Below are 19888 nucleotides of genomic sequence, written 5' to 3'. Positions count from 1 at the left end.
TGTAAAATATTTGTAAGTTCGTTTTCACTGGTAGATTAATTTAGGTTAATTTGGGCTTAATCTATTTCCATTCCAATTAGATCGGCCCATAAAAATTGTGAACTCTTTTTTTGCTGGAAAAAAATGAAAACAGGTTTTTTTTTTTTTTTTTTTTAATAAGTGGTCGTCCAATAGTGATATCTTACTTTGTCGTCTAAATCTCACACATTGTGATTTGTATATCGACTGTCGTTTTCATTGATAAAAATTAATGATTTATTTTACTTTTTTTTTTAAGTTGTCGTTCAAGAGACAACTTAGTACATAGGATAAGTATTGATTTTCTCTATTCACTTATGTACATATAGTTATATGTCTAAACTGGTCGTTTTGACATCGTTCTTTGTTTATGTCGTTTTATTGAAAACTTGTCGATTAGTACATGCTGTCATTATTTGTTTATGTCGTTTCATAATAACCTTGTCGTTTTGTATAATGCTTTTGGTATTGTCGTTTGATAGAAGCCTTGTCGTTTCGTCTATGTTGGTAGGCCACCAGCTAAGTATATTCAGTAATATATATGCAATTTGTTGTACCACTTAATCCTCTTCCAACTTTTAATTTCGCTATGAACCAAAAACAATCCTCATTATTTAAAAAAAGAAAGAAAAAAAGAAACAATCCTCATCAACTTCAATCCCAAAATTTTTACAGAGTTAATTAGATTTGATAGAAAATAACGTGAGATGTTTTTTAGCCATTTATATATATGTACATATACCCATATAATAAAAAGTAAGAGTATTGGGGAACAAGCTTAATCAAGACGAAACAGTTACTGTTTGGAAAAATGAATCGAACAAATTTAAAATAATATTATAAAACAAAAAAGTGATCACATAAATATATCCATAGTTAAATAAGGTTTTCTTGAGCGTAATGAAGATTCATATCTATCCCAAACGATGCGAATTATACCCTTTATAGACATCTAAGCTTTAAATATAATTCTAAACTAAACAAATTGCAAATTGAGATTAAGTTTTGATTTTTTATTGGGATTTATTTGAGGTCGGAAAAAGGTCGCTAATAATTATACTTGTATATACGGTATCAAAACACTCCGTACATGACTATATATGACTTGAAGGGAATAATTAATACTCTTCAATCTTCATGCGCCTACCAAACACTATTGAAAAGAGCCCATATATATTTATTATAATTTTTATGATATAAATCCTCTTAGCTAGCCCCCACAAGCTTATTCACATCTGAACTAATAATTTTGTTCTATAATTGTTTTGTTTGTTCTATAAAAAAAATAAAAGAAAAGGAAAACACTACTTTTTTTGTAACACAATATATGTGTTTGAAATTGCCACCTCAAGCCTCATTTGGTGGGTAAAGAAACTAAAACTCATTATTCTATTCATAGTAGAGGTGAGCACTAGATTTTGAGCACCACATAATTTATGGCTTTAATAAGTCTTGTAACTCCTTCTAAGTGGCCTAAAAAGCATGAAACTCCAAAGCCCCTTTGCCACTTTACCTTTAATATGCACTATAATGCTGAAAAAAAATAAAGAGACAATGCAGTACTACTATGACTTTTCCAGTTTTATACGTATCAATCAATATTATATATTACATATATAAAAAAAACAAAAAATTAACTTGAAATGTGTACATAGATGCATAGAACTTCTCCTCCCCTCTCTCTTTTTTTTTGTGGGTATAAAATGTGAAAGTTATTTACCGTTCTTGTCAGCCGCCGAATATCGTGTTTATGTGGAAAAAAAAATTGTAATAAAGAGTTAGTTACCTACCTTCATGCAAAGAAAGAAGCATAGGCGCCAGTGGTGAAAAGCACATTTTACTTTTATAGATATTTTTACATTTTCAGACTGTATAATAAATAATTATATTTATCACATATGGGAAAAAGAGTATGTGCATGCATGGCACATATATGTCTGAGTCTGACTCTTATGGAGTAATTGTTTGTATACTCCCGAGTGTCACAAGTGAATTGGTCTCATGACTGATATATGGTTTGTTGTACTTTTAATTAATGATGAGTACCAAAAATATCAAGAGAGAAATTAATTATATGTGTTGTGTTCTGACTTCTGGGGCCTATGTGGGAGAGAGAGAGAGATGATTAATGTTAAGTGAGAAAAGCTACAATAATTGAGCACTACTATTCGTCGCCATCTCACCAATTCTTTGTTTAGGTCCTTTTTCCTAGACTACTGCATTTCTATCATTTATGTACCAAAAAAAAAAAAAACTATTTATACTTTTGAATATTTCTACTTTTTTTTTTGAATACTTCTTCTTAAATATGTCTTGTATTATAATTATTATTATTATTATTATTATTCAAACTAAATACTATAATTGTTTTAATAAACTGTGAATATAATTCAATTTACCTACAATTATACATATTATGATATCGATCTATATCTATATATAATATGTATATTTAAAACACAGCGTGTATTTGTAGATAGATATATAAATATCGATCCGATCTACTGTATGATCTGTAGGGATTATCCATTAATCCTTAAAAGGAAACAATGTATGATTGGAGTTTATATAAAACAATTATATCCTAATTAGATTATAGATATATAATATATGAATATAGAATTATAATTTTCATTATTAATTAGTAGTACTACTATGTACCAGCTAGTATATATGGCTTGATCTTCAAATTATTGTTATGTGTGCATGTGCGTGTGTTGTGTGTAATTGTTAACAATAACAATAGCGAAAGATGTAGCTAGTACTACTGAACTGACATGTGGACGATTCTACATTCCAATTAACAGTTGCCACCTGGCCTTAAAATGTAAATGAATTAGTGTAGGAGTTTTTGAAGTGGTGAGAATGAGAAGTATATGATATGAAATAAATTTGAATTATTTATTTTTTAAAAGTAAATTTTGAATTATTAAAATAAGAGGAAAGTATAGGGAGAAACGGGGTTGTCCTTTTCTTAGTGGGGGATGAAGAGAAAGCTTCGCATGAAAGAAATTGACCTTTAAAGTAATTAATTAAATTGCTTTATTATTAATCATAAGAAGCTACCTTACGTCCTTCGGACATAATTCCAATTCCAAATTAAGCTCATTGATTTCGAAGCAATATTATTAAGTTGCTCAACCACACTATATATATAACTTCCATCCCCACTATATATAAATAATATAAATTGAGCTATTCAATTCTACATCTTGTTTCTTCAAGTTAATTTTATATTTACTTAATACTAGAAAATATAGCTAGTGTGTACAAGACACCAAGTATGTACTTATTAATATACTAGGTTAATTATTTTGTATATTATTTTTAAGTTTTATTGTAATTATGTATATTATTAGTTGTAAAATTAATTTTTTTCAGGCATTTTTTCAATTTTACACTTTAAAATAATTATTTTTTTTTTTTGTATTTTTATAGAATTTTATATAGAAATTCTCATAGTAATACAGATCGCAACTAAAATCCAAATAACAACTCACATAGAAACCACCGCAACAACCCAAATCGTAAATTTGAAAATAAAAATAAAAAAAAAAATAGTATATAGAGTAATTTTTTTTTCTTTTTATTATTTTTTATTAAAGAAATATTTAATTTAAGCAATATTATATATATAAAAAATAATATTAAAAATTTGATGTTAATTATAAATTTAATTTAATTAATTGTATTACTTTTAATTTTATAATACTTTTATTATTTTAGAAATATCATATACTTCAATTTAAAGCAATTTTTTTTTCTTTTTATTATTTTTTCTATTTTATTATTTAAAAAGGAAACAATAATAAAAATATATTTTTTTAGATATGTGGATTGGGTAAAAAAAATAATAGAAAAATATTTATTTATTATGTGCAATAAATTTAAATTTGAATTGCAATACCAAAAAAATACTTTATGTTATATAGCTACATTTAATATAAGATTAAAGATAAGCACTACTAAAAAAGTACCATTTTCGACGATCCTCAAATCAATTTTTTTTCTTTGACCGTCGCTAATAAAAATTTCTAACGTTTTAAAATCGTCGGCTACAGTGAAGTATACCTGACTGTTTAAACTCGTCTGCTATAGTGGAGTATTCTCGACGAATTTTAACAATCATTTACTATTCCTGATAGTTTAAAACGGTCACGAGACCAAAATTAAAAAATAAAGTGGAAAGGGAATCCGCAACGGGAACAGTATACCTGACGGTTTGAAACCGTCAGCATTTCCCATTTTAATATATAAAAACCCAATTATTTCAGATCTCATTTTTTATATCTCATATCTCATCTCTCTCTCTCTCTCTCTCTCTCTCTCTCTCTCTCTCTCTCTCTCTCTCTCTCTCTCTCTCTCTCTCTCTCTCTCTCTCTCTCTCAACCACGTAACCTCCTCTAGTTCCAACAACGAGCAACAACCACAACCACCGCCACCGCCACACCTCCTCTACCGAGCCTCCTTCTCTTGCTCCACCTCTCTCTCTCTCTCTCTCTCTCTCTCTCTCTCTCTCTCTCTCTCTTTCTCTCTCTCTCTCCTACTCACCTCTTCTCGTTTTCGGTCCAAATCGCACCACCACCACTGCCCACCTTCGAGCTGACGACCCAATCGTACCACCACCGCCACTCAACTCCACCTCGCTCTCTCTTTCTCCTCCTCATCTCGTTCACGGTGAACCAAAAGTGAGAGTTTGATATATCTTTTCATTTTGCATTAGTATTTCTGTTATGAAAATCCCACTAATCTCTTAAAAATTCATAACTGAAGAATGATATGGTAGAGTACTTCATAGAACAATTATCGAGATTTTCTTTCACTTTCAATGGATATGTGCAAAAGTTAATATATTTGTAATGAATATATATATTTACAGTATTAATCCGAAATGTGGTGAGATCTGGTTTTGGTAGTGTAGATATAGTTCTGGTGGTGAGATATGGTTCCAAATCTGTAATTTTTTTAAAAGTATAGGCGACTAGTCGCATATACTAACAATCGCATATACTGTAAGCGATGGTTTAAAACCATCGCATATACTAACAGTCGCCTATATTGCTCAGTATTGATGACGATTTTGTATAGTTGGGAAAAAAGTTTCCTAACATTTTTTCACCGTCGCTTATTTTAGTAAGTTTAGCAATGGTCGGATAGGCGTTAGTCTTAGAGACTCACGAAAATACTTTACCTGATTTTTTAAAACAATAGAGAAAAATCTAATTTTGTAGTAGTAAAGAGCTAGAGATCTATGTAATATGAGTTTAAGTTTGAATTTTAAGATATCTTTAATGATGGTATAAATTTTATGCTAAATTTAGCTCAAAAAATGAGTCTAATATATGGCCAAAATTTTACAGTTGTGCTCCAATGCAACACTAGGAGAAAAATAAATTATATTTTAATAGAAAGGTGCAAAAAAAAAAAAAATCAATAAATTAAAACATTAAATTTTTATTGAAAGTGTATAAAATTATATAATTAAATAAAAGTATAAAATTTTCTTTTTTAAATTAATCAGGAGATTTATTAATTAATAAACTCGTTCAAAACAATAGAACGCACCTCAGAGGAACAATCCTCCAACTGAAGCACACAACATGTAGAGAAACAAGAGTCTCTTGCCAAGCAATGAGCCAACTTGTTTGCAGATTGTTTAACAAAACATAACTCAACAAAAGATAAAGCCAAAAGTAAATTCCTAACATCTTGAACAATAAGACCAAACTGTGAGGACATAAAGACTTTACTTTGAACTGCTTGGACACACACCAAACTATCCGTTTCTAACACTACATTGTCCCAGGGATGAGTCGCAATCTAACTCAAAGCTTCTTTGATACCTATGATCTCGGCAATTTCGAGTTGGACATACCCAACCTTTCCTTTCTTGAAAGCTTCTACTATTGTTTCATGATGATATCGAGCTACACAACACACTCCAAATCGCCCCCTCTTGTTCAAATAAAACCCCACGGACATTAACTTTAATCTTGTTTAACACAGGTGCACTCTAACGCTCACAGTTCCGCCCCCATCATTCAAAGGAGACAACGAAAGGCCCTTCCTTTCTAGAGCAAATTTGTATTGATCAAGCATGTTTCTAGCTGATGTTACAATATTTGAAGCAAGCCAACTCTTCTTTTGCCAAACAAAGTGATTTCGCGCATGCCAAATAACCCAACTCACCATCGCCAGTTCCTCCATTTCAATTTCGTGCCCCCTGGTGAAAATTCCCAACAACCAGCTTCTGAACGTTGCAGTCCCAACCTCGACGTCCACTATGCTGCGATGCTAAGCAACCTTTGCAAACGAGCATTCCACCAACGCATGTTGAATAGTTTCAGTACCAGAGTTACACAATGGGCTGTCGGCATTGACGGGAACATGACGCTTTTGGAGTTGAAAATAAAGTATAAAAATTTATTAATTACATTAATGAGTGACAAAAAAGTAAATAAAAAAAATAATATTTATTGTGGTATTTTAAATTTAGCTCAAGCTATATATATTTTATATCAAATTTGGCACAAATTTTAAACATAATTGAAGTTATGAACATATGGCTAAAAAATACATATACTATATATGTTTATAGTTCTCACTCTAATATTTTTTTTTAAAAAAATAACACTCTTTATTATATAGCTACAGTTAATATATATATATATTGTTAGACATTTATATATATAAACTGAAATGTATATGTTTAAGTATTAAGTGCGGAATTAATCAAACATATACACTATATAACTTAAGGATCGAAATACCTCCAGCCATTGAATCTTGAGCTTCAAACCCACATAAGCTTTGATCTGCAAAGGAAATTGACTACCATGGGTAATCGGGCTTCCTCGCTCTCTCAACTCTCTTTAGATGGATTTTGCTGTTATGAACAGAATGAGTGAGGAGCTCGGGGACCGAGACCCTATATTTATAGGTGAGATACTCCATCAGTATCTGCGCCACATTAATTGTCAGAATATTTTGACAATTAATTCAGGAAATCAAATCAGGTAATGAATATAGAAATCTGACCATGTATAGAATATTACGTAATTGATTTTGTCCAGATTCAATGAATATAAAATATTCATTTATCAGAAAATCAATTATTTATTTATTTCCTTAAATAGAAATTTATTTCTTTATATAGAAATAGATTTCCTTAAATAAATAATATTCTTACATTCTCCCACTTGGTCAGCATTTAGACTAAAACATTCAAACCCAAACGTTCCTCATTATATAATAAACATACGAATCATAGCGACATGTCCTCATTATAAGTCGAGTATTATCTTCCATGTATTACGATATATTTATTATATAACAATGTACTTTATGTGGCAATGTACTTAAGTGAATAAACCCTAACCCTTATGTTTATTCAGGTCCTCTTACGATAATTTTCTCAGATGAAATTAAGGTGCACATAAATATGAGAAAATATCGAAATTAGAGTTTCATTAAATAATTTTTGGTTGTACAAATAAAAAAACTGCATATGGGTTAACTGAATCCCATCTTTACTTTATGATCCTTGAATTTGTGTTGCGGCATGCCTTTAGTCAAGGATCTATGCGATGACCCAATTCAGTTTGCGTGATTAATGACCACTTATCACGCCTTTTTATGGCTAAATACTTAATGTCGATATGCTAGCTTCGACCAGTACTCTTAGAGTTATTAGCCATAAATATTGTAGCTGAATTTATCGCAAAATTTTCTTAATGGCCTAATGAAACTGTAATTCTGAACTCTAGGCCTACTATGAAACTCTATAATACATCATACGAGATGTATCCTCAAAACAATAAATGAATCTGACTTCTATAGTGGAAATAGCAATCAAGATTCTCTACAATATAACTTACTGGTAATCTTAAGGATGTAATAAAATATTGACTTACGTGAATCAATATAACCAGTGAAGTGCGTTAGAATCTAATTGGTTAACTATATTTCCAGATGGTCAATTCATCTTAACAAAATATGTATGAATATAATTTTAGTATCTTAAAGACACCTCATCACTTTGTATGAAGAATAACTTTAGTTATTCTGATACTACTTAACGATCCTGAAACAAATGTAATGCAAAGTCTTATTTAGACTCTTAGGCATACATTAGGCTTCTAAAATAGAAGCAAATGAATGTTCTTAATTTATTCTCACTCCAGATCATTTTTCAGATGCTGGTTCGAGTTGAATTTATCACACTTAAAGATAAAGTTATATCTAATGAATAATACATAATTTTATTTAATCAGAGATGCTGTGGCTACTCTCTAATTAATTAAAATTATATATATATTATTTATATTCCTTATCTCAAAATAATAATTTGAGATATGAATTATTTCAACTTATATAGAAAACTTTTATCATCATTTGCAAGTAACATATTGTCTACGTATAAAACAAATATTACTCCCACTAACCTTCTGGTATATAATTATTTCCATAATTCTCTTTTCAAGTCTAAATGAAAAGATGATATAATACCAATTTGTGAGATGTTTGTTTTAATCTATAGGTAGACACCTTAAGCTTGCATATGTTCACCACTATTAGAGGAAAATCTTTATGGCAGTCTATATACCTTCTCCTCTAGTTCACTATTTGGAATTGATTAATGAATTAAAACAAGCAACAAATGCCAAGGTCTATAATAAAAACAATTGAGAATGTATATCTCCTTTGTTATTAATTCTTAGTTCAAAATGAACTTCTTAGCAATGAATATTCTTTTATATCTTTATGTTTCTCAATGTTGCCTAATGAATATTATTGGTGAAAAAACCTATGCTTAATTAATGTTCTCCACCCCATTAGGCAACTTTACTAAAGATAAACTTTATTGCTATTTAAGATATTCATTTCTTCATTCATGGCATATTGTACTACAACTTCAATTCTTTATCATTCTATAATTTAATTTGTGTCTCAAATTAATATTGTATTTGAACTCTTATTGTACAAAATGTGATCACTAGAATACATTGATCTTACTGTTCTAATAAGTCATCTTAAGGATGGACCAACAAACTCTTAAAAGAGCAAATGGTTCAATAGCATGTTATTTTAGAAATTGTAAGCAATTACTAAATAACATAACTTATTAGAATTTTACCAATGACTTGTATATTATTAATGATTAGTTATGAATTCTCAATAATCATTAACCTTAAGGGTTGTTGTGAATCATAATTAATCTAACACTTGAGGTGGAAGTTTGAGAAAATATGAATGATCTTTCTCAGAAACTAGGTTCCTAGATAGATCACTCCCACTGATCAAGTCAATTCTTAATTCCACAGTTCTAGTGTTGTGAGATGGATAATAAAATATGTAACCCTTAAACCTTATAGCTTTTCAAATGAAATATGCTCATTTATTGTTTAGGGCCCAGATCTTTTCTTTGACAATTGTACTCTAACTATATATGGGTATTTATAAAATGTGTACATATCATTAAGTCAGTTTTCAACTTTATCACAACTCAAAATATGTTTGAGAAACAACTTTGGTTAGAACACGATTCGATATGTACACCCCATTGTTGAGTATCAATAGACAAAGATTTAGGAAAGATTGGAGTTTGCTATGTAGGCTCCACCCCATGTCCAAAAAATGCTTAGTTTCTTAAATCTGTTACACACTATAATTTAGGTGTACCAAGCATATGTATCGGGCAATGAACCCATGCTTTTAAAGAAACTTTGCAAATTGACTGGGAGTTTATCCATACTCACGAATTTTAATGTAGTATTCTCCATTTTATATTTGATCTCACTATCTTAATATGCAAAATGCACTATTTCTCTACTTAAGATTTAAATGTCTTTGAAACATATAAATCTATACTTTTGTAGAAAAATTATTTATGTGAGTAATCATTAAAAAATGAGATGCAAAATTTGAGTCCATGTCTTCAAAATTAATTGACTTGTATGATTTCTAATATGATAGAATTCTAGTATGCACCGATTTTGACTTGTTGGAATACATATTCTTAATGAAATTCACACAAGTTCTAAATAAAGTTAGTAAAATCTAATGTAATGAAGATCCCCACCATTTACTAACATTTATTCTATTTATGGAGATATGTTCCATAATTTTTGGTGCTATAATGTAGAAGAATTTTTATTAATAACACATTTCTTATTGTCAGATTGAACTTGCATATCTTTATGAGTGACATCATTTGTAGTAAAGACCTCTAAATGTGTCTAAATCAAGTTTCAATAGAATCTTGGAACATAAAGATCTTTGCCAATTTTAAAACAAAGCCACTACTATATTGCTTGTTCCTTAAACTTCTAAATGTGAGAAGTTATCTTGTCTGTGGATAAGATTTGCTCACAGTTACTGACTTTCTTAGGTTTATTTGTAAACCTTGCAAGAAATTATGAATGTGGAATAACAATCTAAAATAATCCACTATGTGTTAATAATCACATTAACTATATTAGAATCAATTCATACACAATAAATTAAAATTTATTGGTGATAATAAAGTGTGATTTATTTTTCTTAATTATACAGTAAAAACTGTATATGCTAGATGAAATTATCAGAATAAATTTTAAAAATTTCTACTGTTATGGAAGAAATTTTCTACTAGTATGAAAGAAATTTATGAATAGTGATGTAATAAAATTACATATATAGTTTTGAGGTTTAAATGAATCATGTTTTTACCAATGAATAAACATGCTTAAATATGAAATCTTATTAAACAAAAATTGCCTGTGGGCTAAATTTTTAATTTAATAAGATTAGATTTAGATGTAGATTATGATAGATTTACACAATTTATGAAAAACTTAAAGTTTAATATTTCTATCTTAATGAAAGGTATGAAACACTTAATTATTTATAAATGTTTCAAAATTTTATACTTTATGATAAAATTATTAAATTAAATCTACATAATTTCCTGTGGAATAAATTAAGAGAATTTAATTTAACATATTAATCATGTGAATATAATAAAATCCCTGTAGGGTAAGATTATTATGTTCACATAATTCATGTCCATTATGTGATCTTAATCCACTTAATATATATAATTTTATATAATTAAGGATGCTGTGGCTACTCCCTAATTATTTAAAATTATGTGGTTCACTAGACACCAAAGTATAAACTGAAGATTAAAATTTTACTAAATCCAAAATTGCCTGTGGGCTAAATTTTAAATTTAATAAAATTAGATGAACTTTATGATAGATTTAATTAAACAATTAGTTTTGGAAAATGAAGGTTTATTATCTATCTTTAATTAAATTTGTGATAACACTATTAAATTAAATCCCCATAACTCCTTGTGGGGTAAATTAAGAGAATTTAATTTAACATATTATCCTAATTAATTATACAAATATAATAAAATCCCTGTGGGGTAAAATTATTATACCTATATAATTAATTACAAGTTATGTCCATTAAGGTGAATTTTAATTAATATATAATTTTATACAAATAAGGATGCTGTGGCTACTCCCTAATTATATAAAATTATATTTTCACTTTGACATTAGGTATTGGGCTCTACCTAAAAGTAATTTCGTTATTAACATAGTAGACAATCACTGAGATTAATGCTCCTAGTGTGGTCGTCCGAAGATCATTAAAAACCGTTCTAGATATGAGCATTTGTCCCAAATTCATGTTTTCTTATGTCAAACCACAAAATTACTTACATTTTATTCATATTTTATTCATTTTAGGAAGTTTTATGAATATTTTATGAAGTTTTATGAAACTTAATGTGCTATATAAAATATTCAACCTATCTTAATGTTTGAATATTTCTAAATATATCTAGCACTATAAAAGGAATTTATGTATAGCATTTAAATCATACAAATCTAAATTAATTGCATTAAATATAAATTTGCCAAATAAATACAAATTAATACAATTATTGTATGATAATAAATTAAATGCTTAATTCCATAATATATAATTAATTATGCATTTATGACCATATAATATCTTAAATATTTATACTAATAATTAATTTGTATAAATAAGGTAATTATACAAATTAGTACAATTAATTATATGGAATGAATTAAATGCAAAATTAAAGACTATACTTAATGGCAGATTTTTCAAATTTTATTAATTTAAACAATAAATTACATAAATTTGGTAATAAATAATTAAATGCACAATTATACAAATTGCACAATTATTACATGCCTAAATAAATCATGTAATTAATTACCATATTAAAACAAATTTCCATTTTCAGTTTATACTAAATAACATATTAATTCTAAATATATGTATTAAATTAAAAATGGAAATTAATGAATGTAATTTATTGACTAAATTAACAATAGGAGAATAATTTATATTTCCAAATAAATAAAAAATATATATAAAAAAAAAAATCGAATTTTTTTTTTTTCCCTTTTTTTTTTTTGAAAAATACACTGCCATAAACGACATGATAAAATTTCTTTAAACTTCCAAAAATCATGAAATCAATTCCAAATGAATCTAAATGCAAAAATTAAGACATTCATATAGATTTTATGCATCGAAAATACATAAAACAAAGACTTTAAAAATCACCAAAATTTTCTGAAAAATAATTTTGAGATTTCTTTGTTTTTTCAAAGTGGATTTTCATGCTTAGAACAATCTATATTAATATATGAATGTATTAATACATATACAATATATATACATATATATACAGAAAAATAAAAATACTGTATGTATATATATAAACATGAAATGTATATATGTATATATTTGTATATAGCATTTAGATATATAAATAATATATATATATATATATACAACATATATACGTAATGAAATGAAGAAAATATATATATATTTATATGTATATGAATATATATATATGAACTGAATGAATAAACAAGTATATATGTATGAAAATATATATGTATATATATAATTGGGATTGAATGAATATGAATATATAAATATATACACAAACGAAAATAAATATATATATCAACACTGAATTAAATATATATATATATAAACACTGAATTAAATATATATATAAACACTGTATATACGAGTATATATATATATGAAACTCAAACTAAAATCAAGGCAGAGATAAAAACCGCTCTGATACCAACTGTTAGACATTTATATATATAAACTGAAATGTATATGTTTAAGTATTAAGTGCGGAATTAATCAAACATATAATCCATCTAAAGAGAGTTGAGAGAGCGAGGAAGCCCGATTACCCATGGTAGTCAATTTCCTTTGCAGATCAAAGCTTATGTGGGTTTGAAGCTCAAGATTCAATGGCTGGAGGTATTTCGATCCTTAAGTTATATAGTGTATATGTTTGATTAATTCCGCACTTAATACTTAAACATATACATTTCAGTTTATATATATAAATGTCTAACAGTAATCAAATCAGGTAATGAATATAGAAATCTGACCATATATAGAATATTACGTAATTGATTTTGTCCAGATTCAATGAATATAAAATATTCATTTATCAGAAAATCAATTATTTATTTATTTCCTTAAATAGAAATTTATTTCTTTATATAGAAATAGATTTCCTTAAATAAATAATATTCTTACATATATAACATAAATATATATTCTTTTTGCATCCACAACTTTCACATACACTCATGTGTAGTCATCATGAAAAGCCATTCACATAAATATATATAGCGCATCATGTACACGTTAATTTCATGCACAATTTTAGGAGCTTATTAAAATCACGTAGTAATTATAAAATGAGTGGGAAATTAAAGAAATAAAAAGAAAGACAGCTTGTTGTCTTCGTTTAATTTTGGGAGCCTTGTAAAATGAATTCTGTGTATTATATAAAAGGAGAAAACAATCTAATAAATAATTAAAAAGCTCCTGACAGAAACAGAAAAACATCTAAATAATTAACTAAGAGTCTTGGAGTGTTCCATGAGTAAAAAGTTCTCAGAAGTTTTGGAGTGTTTTGTTTTATTCTGTCTTATGGCGTCTACGAGTCAGCATGCTAACTCCTTGAATGAAAAGTACGACTCTGTACACCTAGAGGAAGAAGATGAGGAAGAATTATTATGTGATTTCATAGAAGATGTGGAGCAACCAATAGACGATAGATGGTGTTTAGTGGGGAAATTTCTGACAAGAAGATCTATTGATGTTGATGCGATGAAGCACACAATGGCCTCTCTATGGCAGCCAGGCAAAGGAGTTTTTATCAAGGAATTGGAGCCCAATCGTTACATCTTTCAATTTTATCACGAAATTGATATCCAGCGTGTGATTGAGGGCAGTCCCTGGACTTTTAATAGAAATCAGTTAGTCATTCAACGTCTTAAGAAAGGTGAAGATCCTAAGAGTGTTACTCTGTCTTGTTTGGATTTATGGGTGCAACTTCATAACCTTAGAACAGGGTTCATGACAGATACAGTGGTGAAGAATGTGGCTAAATATATGGGAACTTTTGTCAAGTCTGACCCCAAGAATTTCATGGGAATATGGCGTGATTATCTGCGAGTTAGAGTAACCATTAATATTGAGAAGCCATTGAAGAGAAGAATGAAGTTAAAGAAGCCGAATGGAGAATGGATCTGGTGCAATTTCAAGTATGAATTTCTCCCAACCTTTTGTTTCATTTGTGGTTTAATAAGACACTCTGAAAGGTTCTGTTCGCGTTTATTTGAAAAACCATTGGAAGAAATAGAGAAACCATATGGCATATGGATGAAAGCTGAGCCAAGGAGAAGACACAATCAAGTTGGATCACGGTGGTCGCGTCATCGGGACGAAATGTATGCCCAGTTCTCTGATGAATCAACAGTCCAAGGTGTGAACATGGAAACAATCAATGTGATTAATGCTCACGATCACAGTATCAATACCATTAATGCTAGAGTTGACACTGCTAGTATCATGGAATTAAGGGAGAATCAGGGAGTTTATCAGCAATCAACCGTGATTGAGGGCCACTCAGACAATCATACATTAATTGTCTCGGATTCTAAGCGTAGAAGAACAAATACGGATGGGATTGAAAATTTGAGCGAGGATGATGGAGATATGAATGTAGATGTTACTGATGGGCTGTCAAAAAATGGGCAAAGGGTGGGTCCTGGGGTCCAGGCCCACCTAGGACCATGAGTATTCTTAGTTGGAATTGCCGTGGGCTTGGGAACCCACGGGCTTTACAATTCCTAAAGGATATTGTGATCCAAAAGAGGCCCAAATTCATTTTTCTATGTGAAACTTTAAGTAAAAAGGATGTTCTGGAAAGGCTTCGTGTAAGACTTGGGTTTGAAGGTCTACTTGCTGTTGATGTTGTGGGTAGAAGTGGGGGAATTGCTCTTCTTTGGAAAATTGAGGAGGACGTTCAGGTGCTTGGTTTTTCCAACTCATATATTGATGTTAGTATTCACAATGATAATAATTTGGTGTGGAGATTAACAGGGTGCTATGGTGAACCCAACAGAAACTTTAGATACAAAACTTGGGATTTATTGAGGACTTTATCTACTAGACATACGCTGTCGTGGTGTATAGTAGGTGATTTGAATAATGTGTGCTGTATTGAAGATAAAAGAGGTGGTAATCCATATCCTACTTGGTTAATTGATGGATTCAATCAAGCTTTATTTGACTGCAATTTGAGGGATTTGGAGCTTACTGGCTACCCCTTTACGTGGGAAAAAGGAAGAGGAGCGGACAATTGGATCGAGGTCCGATTGGATAGAGCGCTGGCTTCTCAACATTGGTTAGACCATTATAATTCAGCAAAATTATTCAATATCGATGTTACTAGTTCTGATCATACTCCTTTACTTCTAGTCCCCTGCTCGTATGATACAGCTGCCCCTAAAAGAAGGTTTCGTTTTGAAAATTGCTGGCTCCGTGAACCAATGTGTGCCCAAGTCATAAAAGATAGCTGGTCCAGTTGTCCTTCTGATGCCATTACTGAAAAAATAGCACACTGCAGCAACATTTTACAAACTTGGGGAGATAGCTACTCGGGTAACTTCAAGGACAGAATTAAACATCTCAAACAAGAGGTTCAATACTGGAAGAAAGGAAGGGATGCTTTATCTGTCAATAAACACAAAGAAGCTGAACAAAATTTGTTTGAAGTCTATACTTAAAGAGAGGTTTTTTTGGAGGCAACGATCAAAACAACTTTGGTTGAGGGAAGGAGATCAAAATAGTAAGTTCTTTCATGCTTATGCTACTACTCGAAAAAGAACTAACTCTATCTCTAAGCTTCAAAATTCAGCTGGTTATTGGGTGGATTGGCAAAGTGGTTTGGCTGACGCAATTAAAGATTATTTTACTGATCTATTCAACTCCTCACCACACACAGCTGATGCTATTACTGACAGCATTCCCACAACAATTTCGACTGCCCAAAATATGTTTTTGCTTGCACCTGTTACCGAAGAGGAAGTGAGTAAAGCTGTGAAACAAATGCACCCCGATAAATCACCTGGTCCAGACGGCATGACACCAGGTTTTTATCAGCGTAATTGGAATGTTGTAGGCACGGATGTCATAAAACTAGTGAGAAACTTCTTCCTTTCTGGTTTGTTACCCGCTGGTTTAAATCACACAAACATGGTTTTAATTCCTAAGAAAAAGAATCCTATGACCATGGGTGACCTTAGACCAATCTCTTTATGCAATGTCTTATACAAAATAATCTCTAAAGTGGTGGCTAATCGGCTCAAAGAGGTACTACCGCAGCTTATTTCTGAGTATCAAAGCGCCTTCATACCGGGACATTTGATTTCAGACAATATCATGATTTCATATGAGGTTATGCATTACTTGAAGAGGAAAAGACATGGAAAGGAAGGTTTTATGGCTTTGAAGCTTGATTTTAGTAAAGCTTACGATCGTGTCGAATGGTCCTTTATTGAAGCTATGATGAAGAAGATGGGATTTCATGATCATTTTGTGCAACTGATTCTCCAGTGTGTTTCCACCGTTCAATACACAATTCTTAATAGTGGAAAAGAAGTCGGCCCTATCACTCCCCACAGAGGTATTCGCCAAGGTGACCCATTATCTTCATACTTATTTCTAATCTGTGCCGAAGGATTTTCCTCTATCATTAAACGGTTTGAATCATCTAGACTTTTAAGAGGATGTAGAGTGGCTAATGGAGCTCCAGTCATTTCCCACATGCTCTTCGCCGATGATAGCTATGTCTATTGTAGAGCAAACGACAGAGAAGTCTCTAATGTTCTCAACATGCTTCAAACTTTTCAACTTGCCTCTGGCCAAGAAGTGAATTTTGCTAAATCTTCTGTTTTTTTTAGTTCTAATACTACAAGGACTACTAGAGATAGAGTTTGCCAACAGTTGAATATTGCTGAAGCTGATGAAGACAGCTTTTACCTAGGACTGCCATGTTTGGAAGGTCGAAATAAAAATGCCATTTTGGGTTTCTTGAAGGACAAAATGCAAAAACGTGTTCAACAATGGGAGAGTCGATTCTTATCAAAGGGAGGCAAGGAAGTCCTCTTAAAGACAGTTGCACAAGCTCTCCCAAGCTACGCAATGTCTGTCTTCTTGCTACCTATTGAGACTTGTAAGTCCATGGAGAGTATCATGAGCAAATTCTGGTGGAAGTCTTCATCACAGAGTCAAGGAGTAACTTGGGCAAGCTGGAATAGGCTCAGTAAACACAAAAATGAAGGAGGGTTGGGTTTTAGAGACTTAAGAGACTACAATTTAGCTATGCTTGGTAAGCAAGCTTGGAGATTGATAACCAATGATGCTTCTATAGTTTCAAAAGTCTATAAAGCAAGATATTACCCCCATGCTTCTTTTTTCTCTGCCTCTCTTGGAAATAACCCCAGTTTTATTTGGAAAAGCCTCTTTGAAACCAAGTCTCTTATTGAAGCAGGTGCTGTCATCCATATTGGAAATGGGCTAAAAACAAGTATCACTTCAGATCCTTGGCTTCTGGATTTACATAACCACAGAGTCATTTCAACACATCCTGCTATTATCAATCAGAAAGTAGCAAGTCTAATGTGTATTGATGAGCCTAAATGGGATCCTGAAATCCTGGACGACTTATTTGAAGAAAGGGATAAAGCTCTCATTCTTGGAATCCCTCTGAGTCATGTTGAAAGGGATGATTGTTGGAGTTGGATGCTTGAAAGAACTGGTATCTATTCAGTAAAAAGTGCATACAGATTTCTTCAACAGTCCAAAAACACTACCCAAAGTGATTCTGACTTCTGGAAAGTGTATTGGAAAATTCAGATTCCTCCTAAGGTCCTTCACTTCAGCTGGAAGGCTATAACTGGATGTCTCCCTACAAAAATCCAGCTTCAAACAAAGCATGTACCAGTCGATAGTACCTGCCCTTTATGCAACAATGCTGCTGAAACCATCATACATGTGCTAGTTTATTGTCCCTTTGCAATCTCCTGCTGGAACAGATCGAGCATCAGCTCTTGCACCAGCAACTTTGCTGATTTTGGGACCTGGTTTGAAGAAAAAAAAGCACGGCATAATGACAACATTCAGAAGGAGATATTGATGATAGCTTGGGCTATTTGGAATGCAAGAAACAAACTTCTTTGGAATCGAAAAACTATGATAGCTGCTGAAGTAGTTTTGTCTGCAAGATCTACCCTTAATCAATGGAGTTTTGCTCATCAAAGAAGAATGGAGCCTTAGCTTTTGTTCAATGAACAGGATGCTGAGGTTGAGCATTGGATTTCACCGGCGCACGATACGATTAAGGTCAATAATGTAGACGGAGCAATTTTTGAAGCTTCAAATGCCTTCGGGTTTGGTTTTATTGCTAGGAGCTGCGATGGTAAGTTGATAGAAGGTGTTTCAACTTATAAAATTGGTCGCGTAGCTCCTGAGATTGCTGAAGTAACTGGCATTAAAGAAGCCCTCAGTTGGATAAAGGATAAAGGATGGCAAAAAGTCTCCCTTGAAACCGATTGTCTAGTAGCTGTTCAAGCTTTACACAGTTCGGCTTCTCTTCCTTCAGCTTTTGGCTTGCTCATTCTTGATTGCCAGCAACTATTGGCTAAGTTGCATAATGTTAAGATTTATTTTGTCAAACGTTCTGCTAACAGGGCCACGCATTTTCTTGCACGAAGCTCTTGTTTTTCGTCAGTTCGTGTTTTTTATGACTACAACTCACCTTCTGAGTTAGTAGAGATTGTTAAGAACAATTATCCTTATTAATAAAGTAATCCATTTCCATTCAAAAAAAAAAACATCTAAATAAAAAGCTGAAAGTATTTTTATATATAAAATGTGATTATCTAGATAATATTTTTTTTTATTAGTTTAACAAAATATTTTAAAAACATAAAAATATTATGTTAAATTTAAGAGTATTAGTAAAATTAGTTTTATAAATATATATAGTAATATAATTTATTTTTGATAAATTTGAATATATAAATATTAATATTATTTATTTTAAGTTAATTCAACTTATATTAATTTTAAGTAATTTAAATATATATAAATATTAATATATTATTTATAATATTATAATTTTTTTATTGTTATTTTTAATATTAGGAGTATGTTCAGTTTTAATATTTTTAAACTTTATATTTATTTTCTTCAAATTTTTATCCTTAAATATTTTTTTTAAAAAAAACACAAAATTAAAAAATTTATTAATTTCTTTTTAAAACTACACATAACAAAAATAAAAACTAAAAATATAACTAAATTTACGTGCAATACACATTTAATAATAACCTAATATATGTATATATACATATATCAATAATCAATATTTTAAAGATATGTCTCTCTCTAATCAGAGTTAAAAAAAATCCTCCACTCCACAATTCATTATTTTCTTACT

At 30.4% G+C, this 19888-nt stretch overlaps 1 protein-coding gene across 1 annotated transcript; it reads left to right on the top strand.

Moving 5' to 3' along the window:
• Positions 1–15176: 15176 nt before the first annotated feature.
• On the top strand, positions 15177–19248 carry LOC115704575 (uncharacterized). The gene is made up of 3 exons (XM_030631778.2): positions 15177–16153; positions 16272–18654; positions 18742–19248. Exons 1-3 carry the CDS (start codon positions 15177–15179, stop codon positions 19246–19248), a joined length of 3867 nt encoding a protein of 1288 aa, XP_030487638.2.
• Positions 19249–19888: the final 640 nt, after the last annotated feature.

The sequence above is a fragment of the Cannabis sativa genome, chromosome 1 (assembly GCF_029168945.1).
Source record: "Cannabis sativa cultivar Pink pepper isolate KNU-18-1 chromosome 1, ASM2916894v1, whole genome shotgun sequence".
NCBI lineage: Eukaryota > Viridiplantae > Streptophyta > Magnoliopsida > Rosales > Cannabaceae > Cannabis > Cannabis sativa.
Note: the sequence above shows the minus strand (reverse complement) of the source record. Positions and strands in the feature narration are given on the sequence as shown.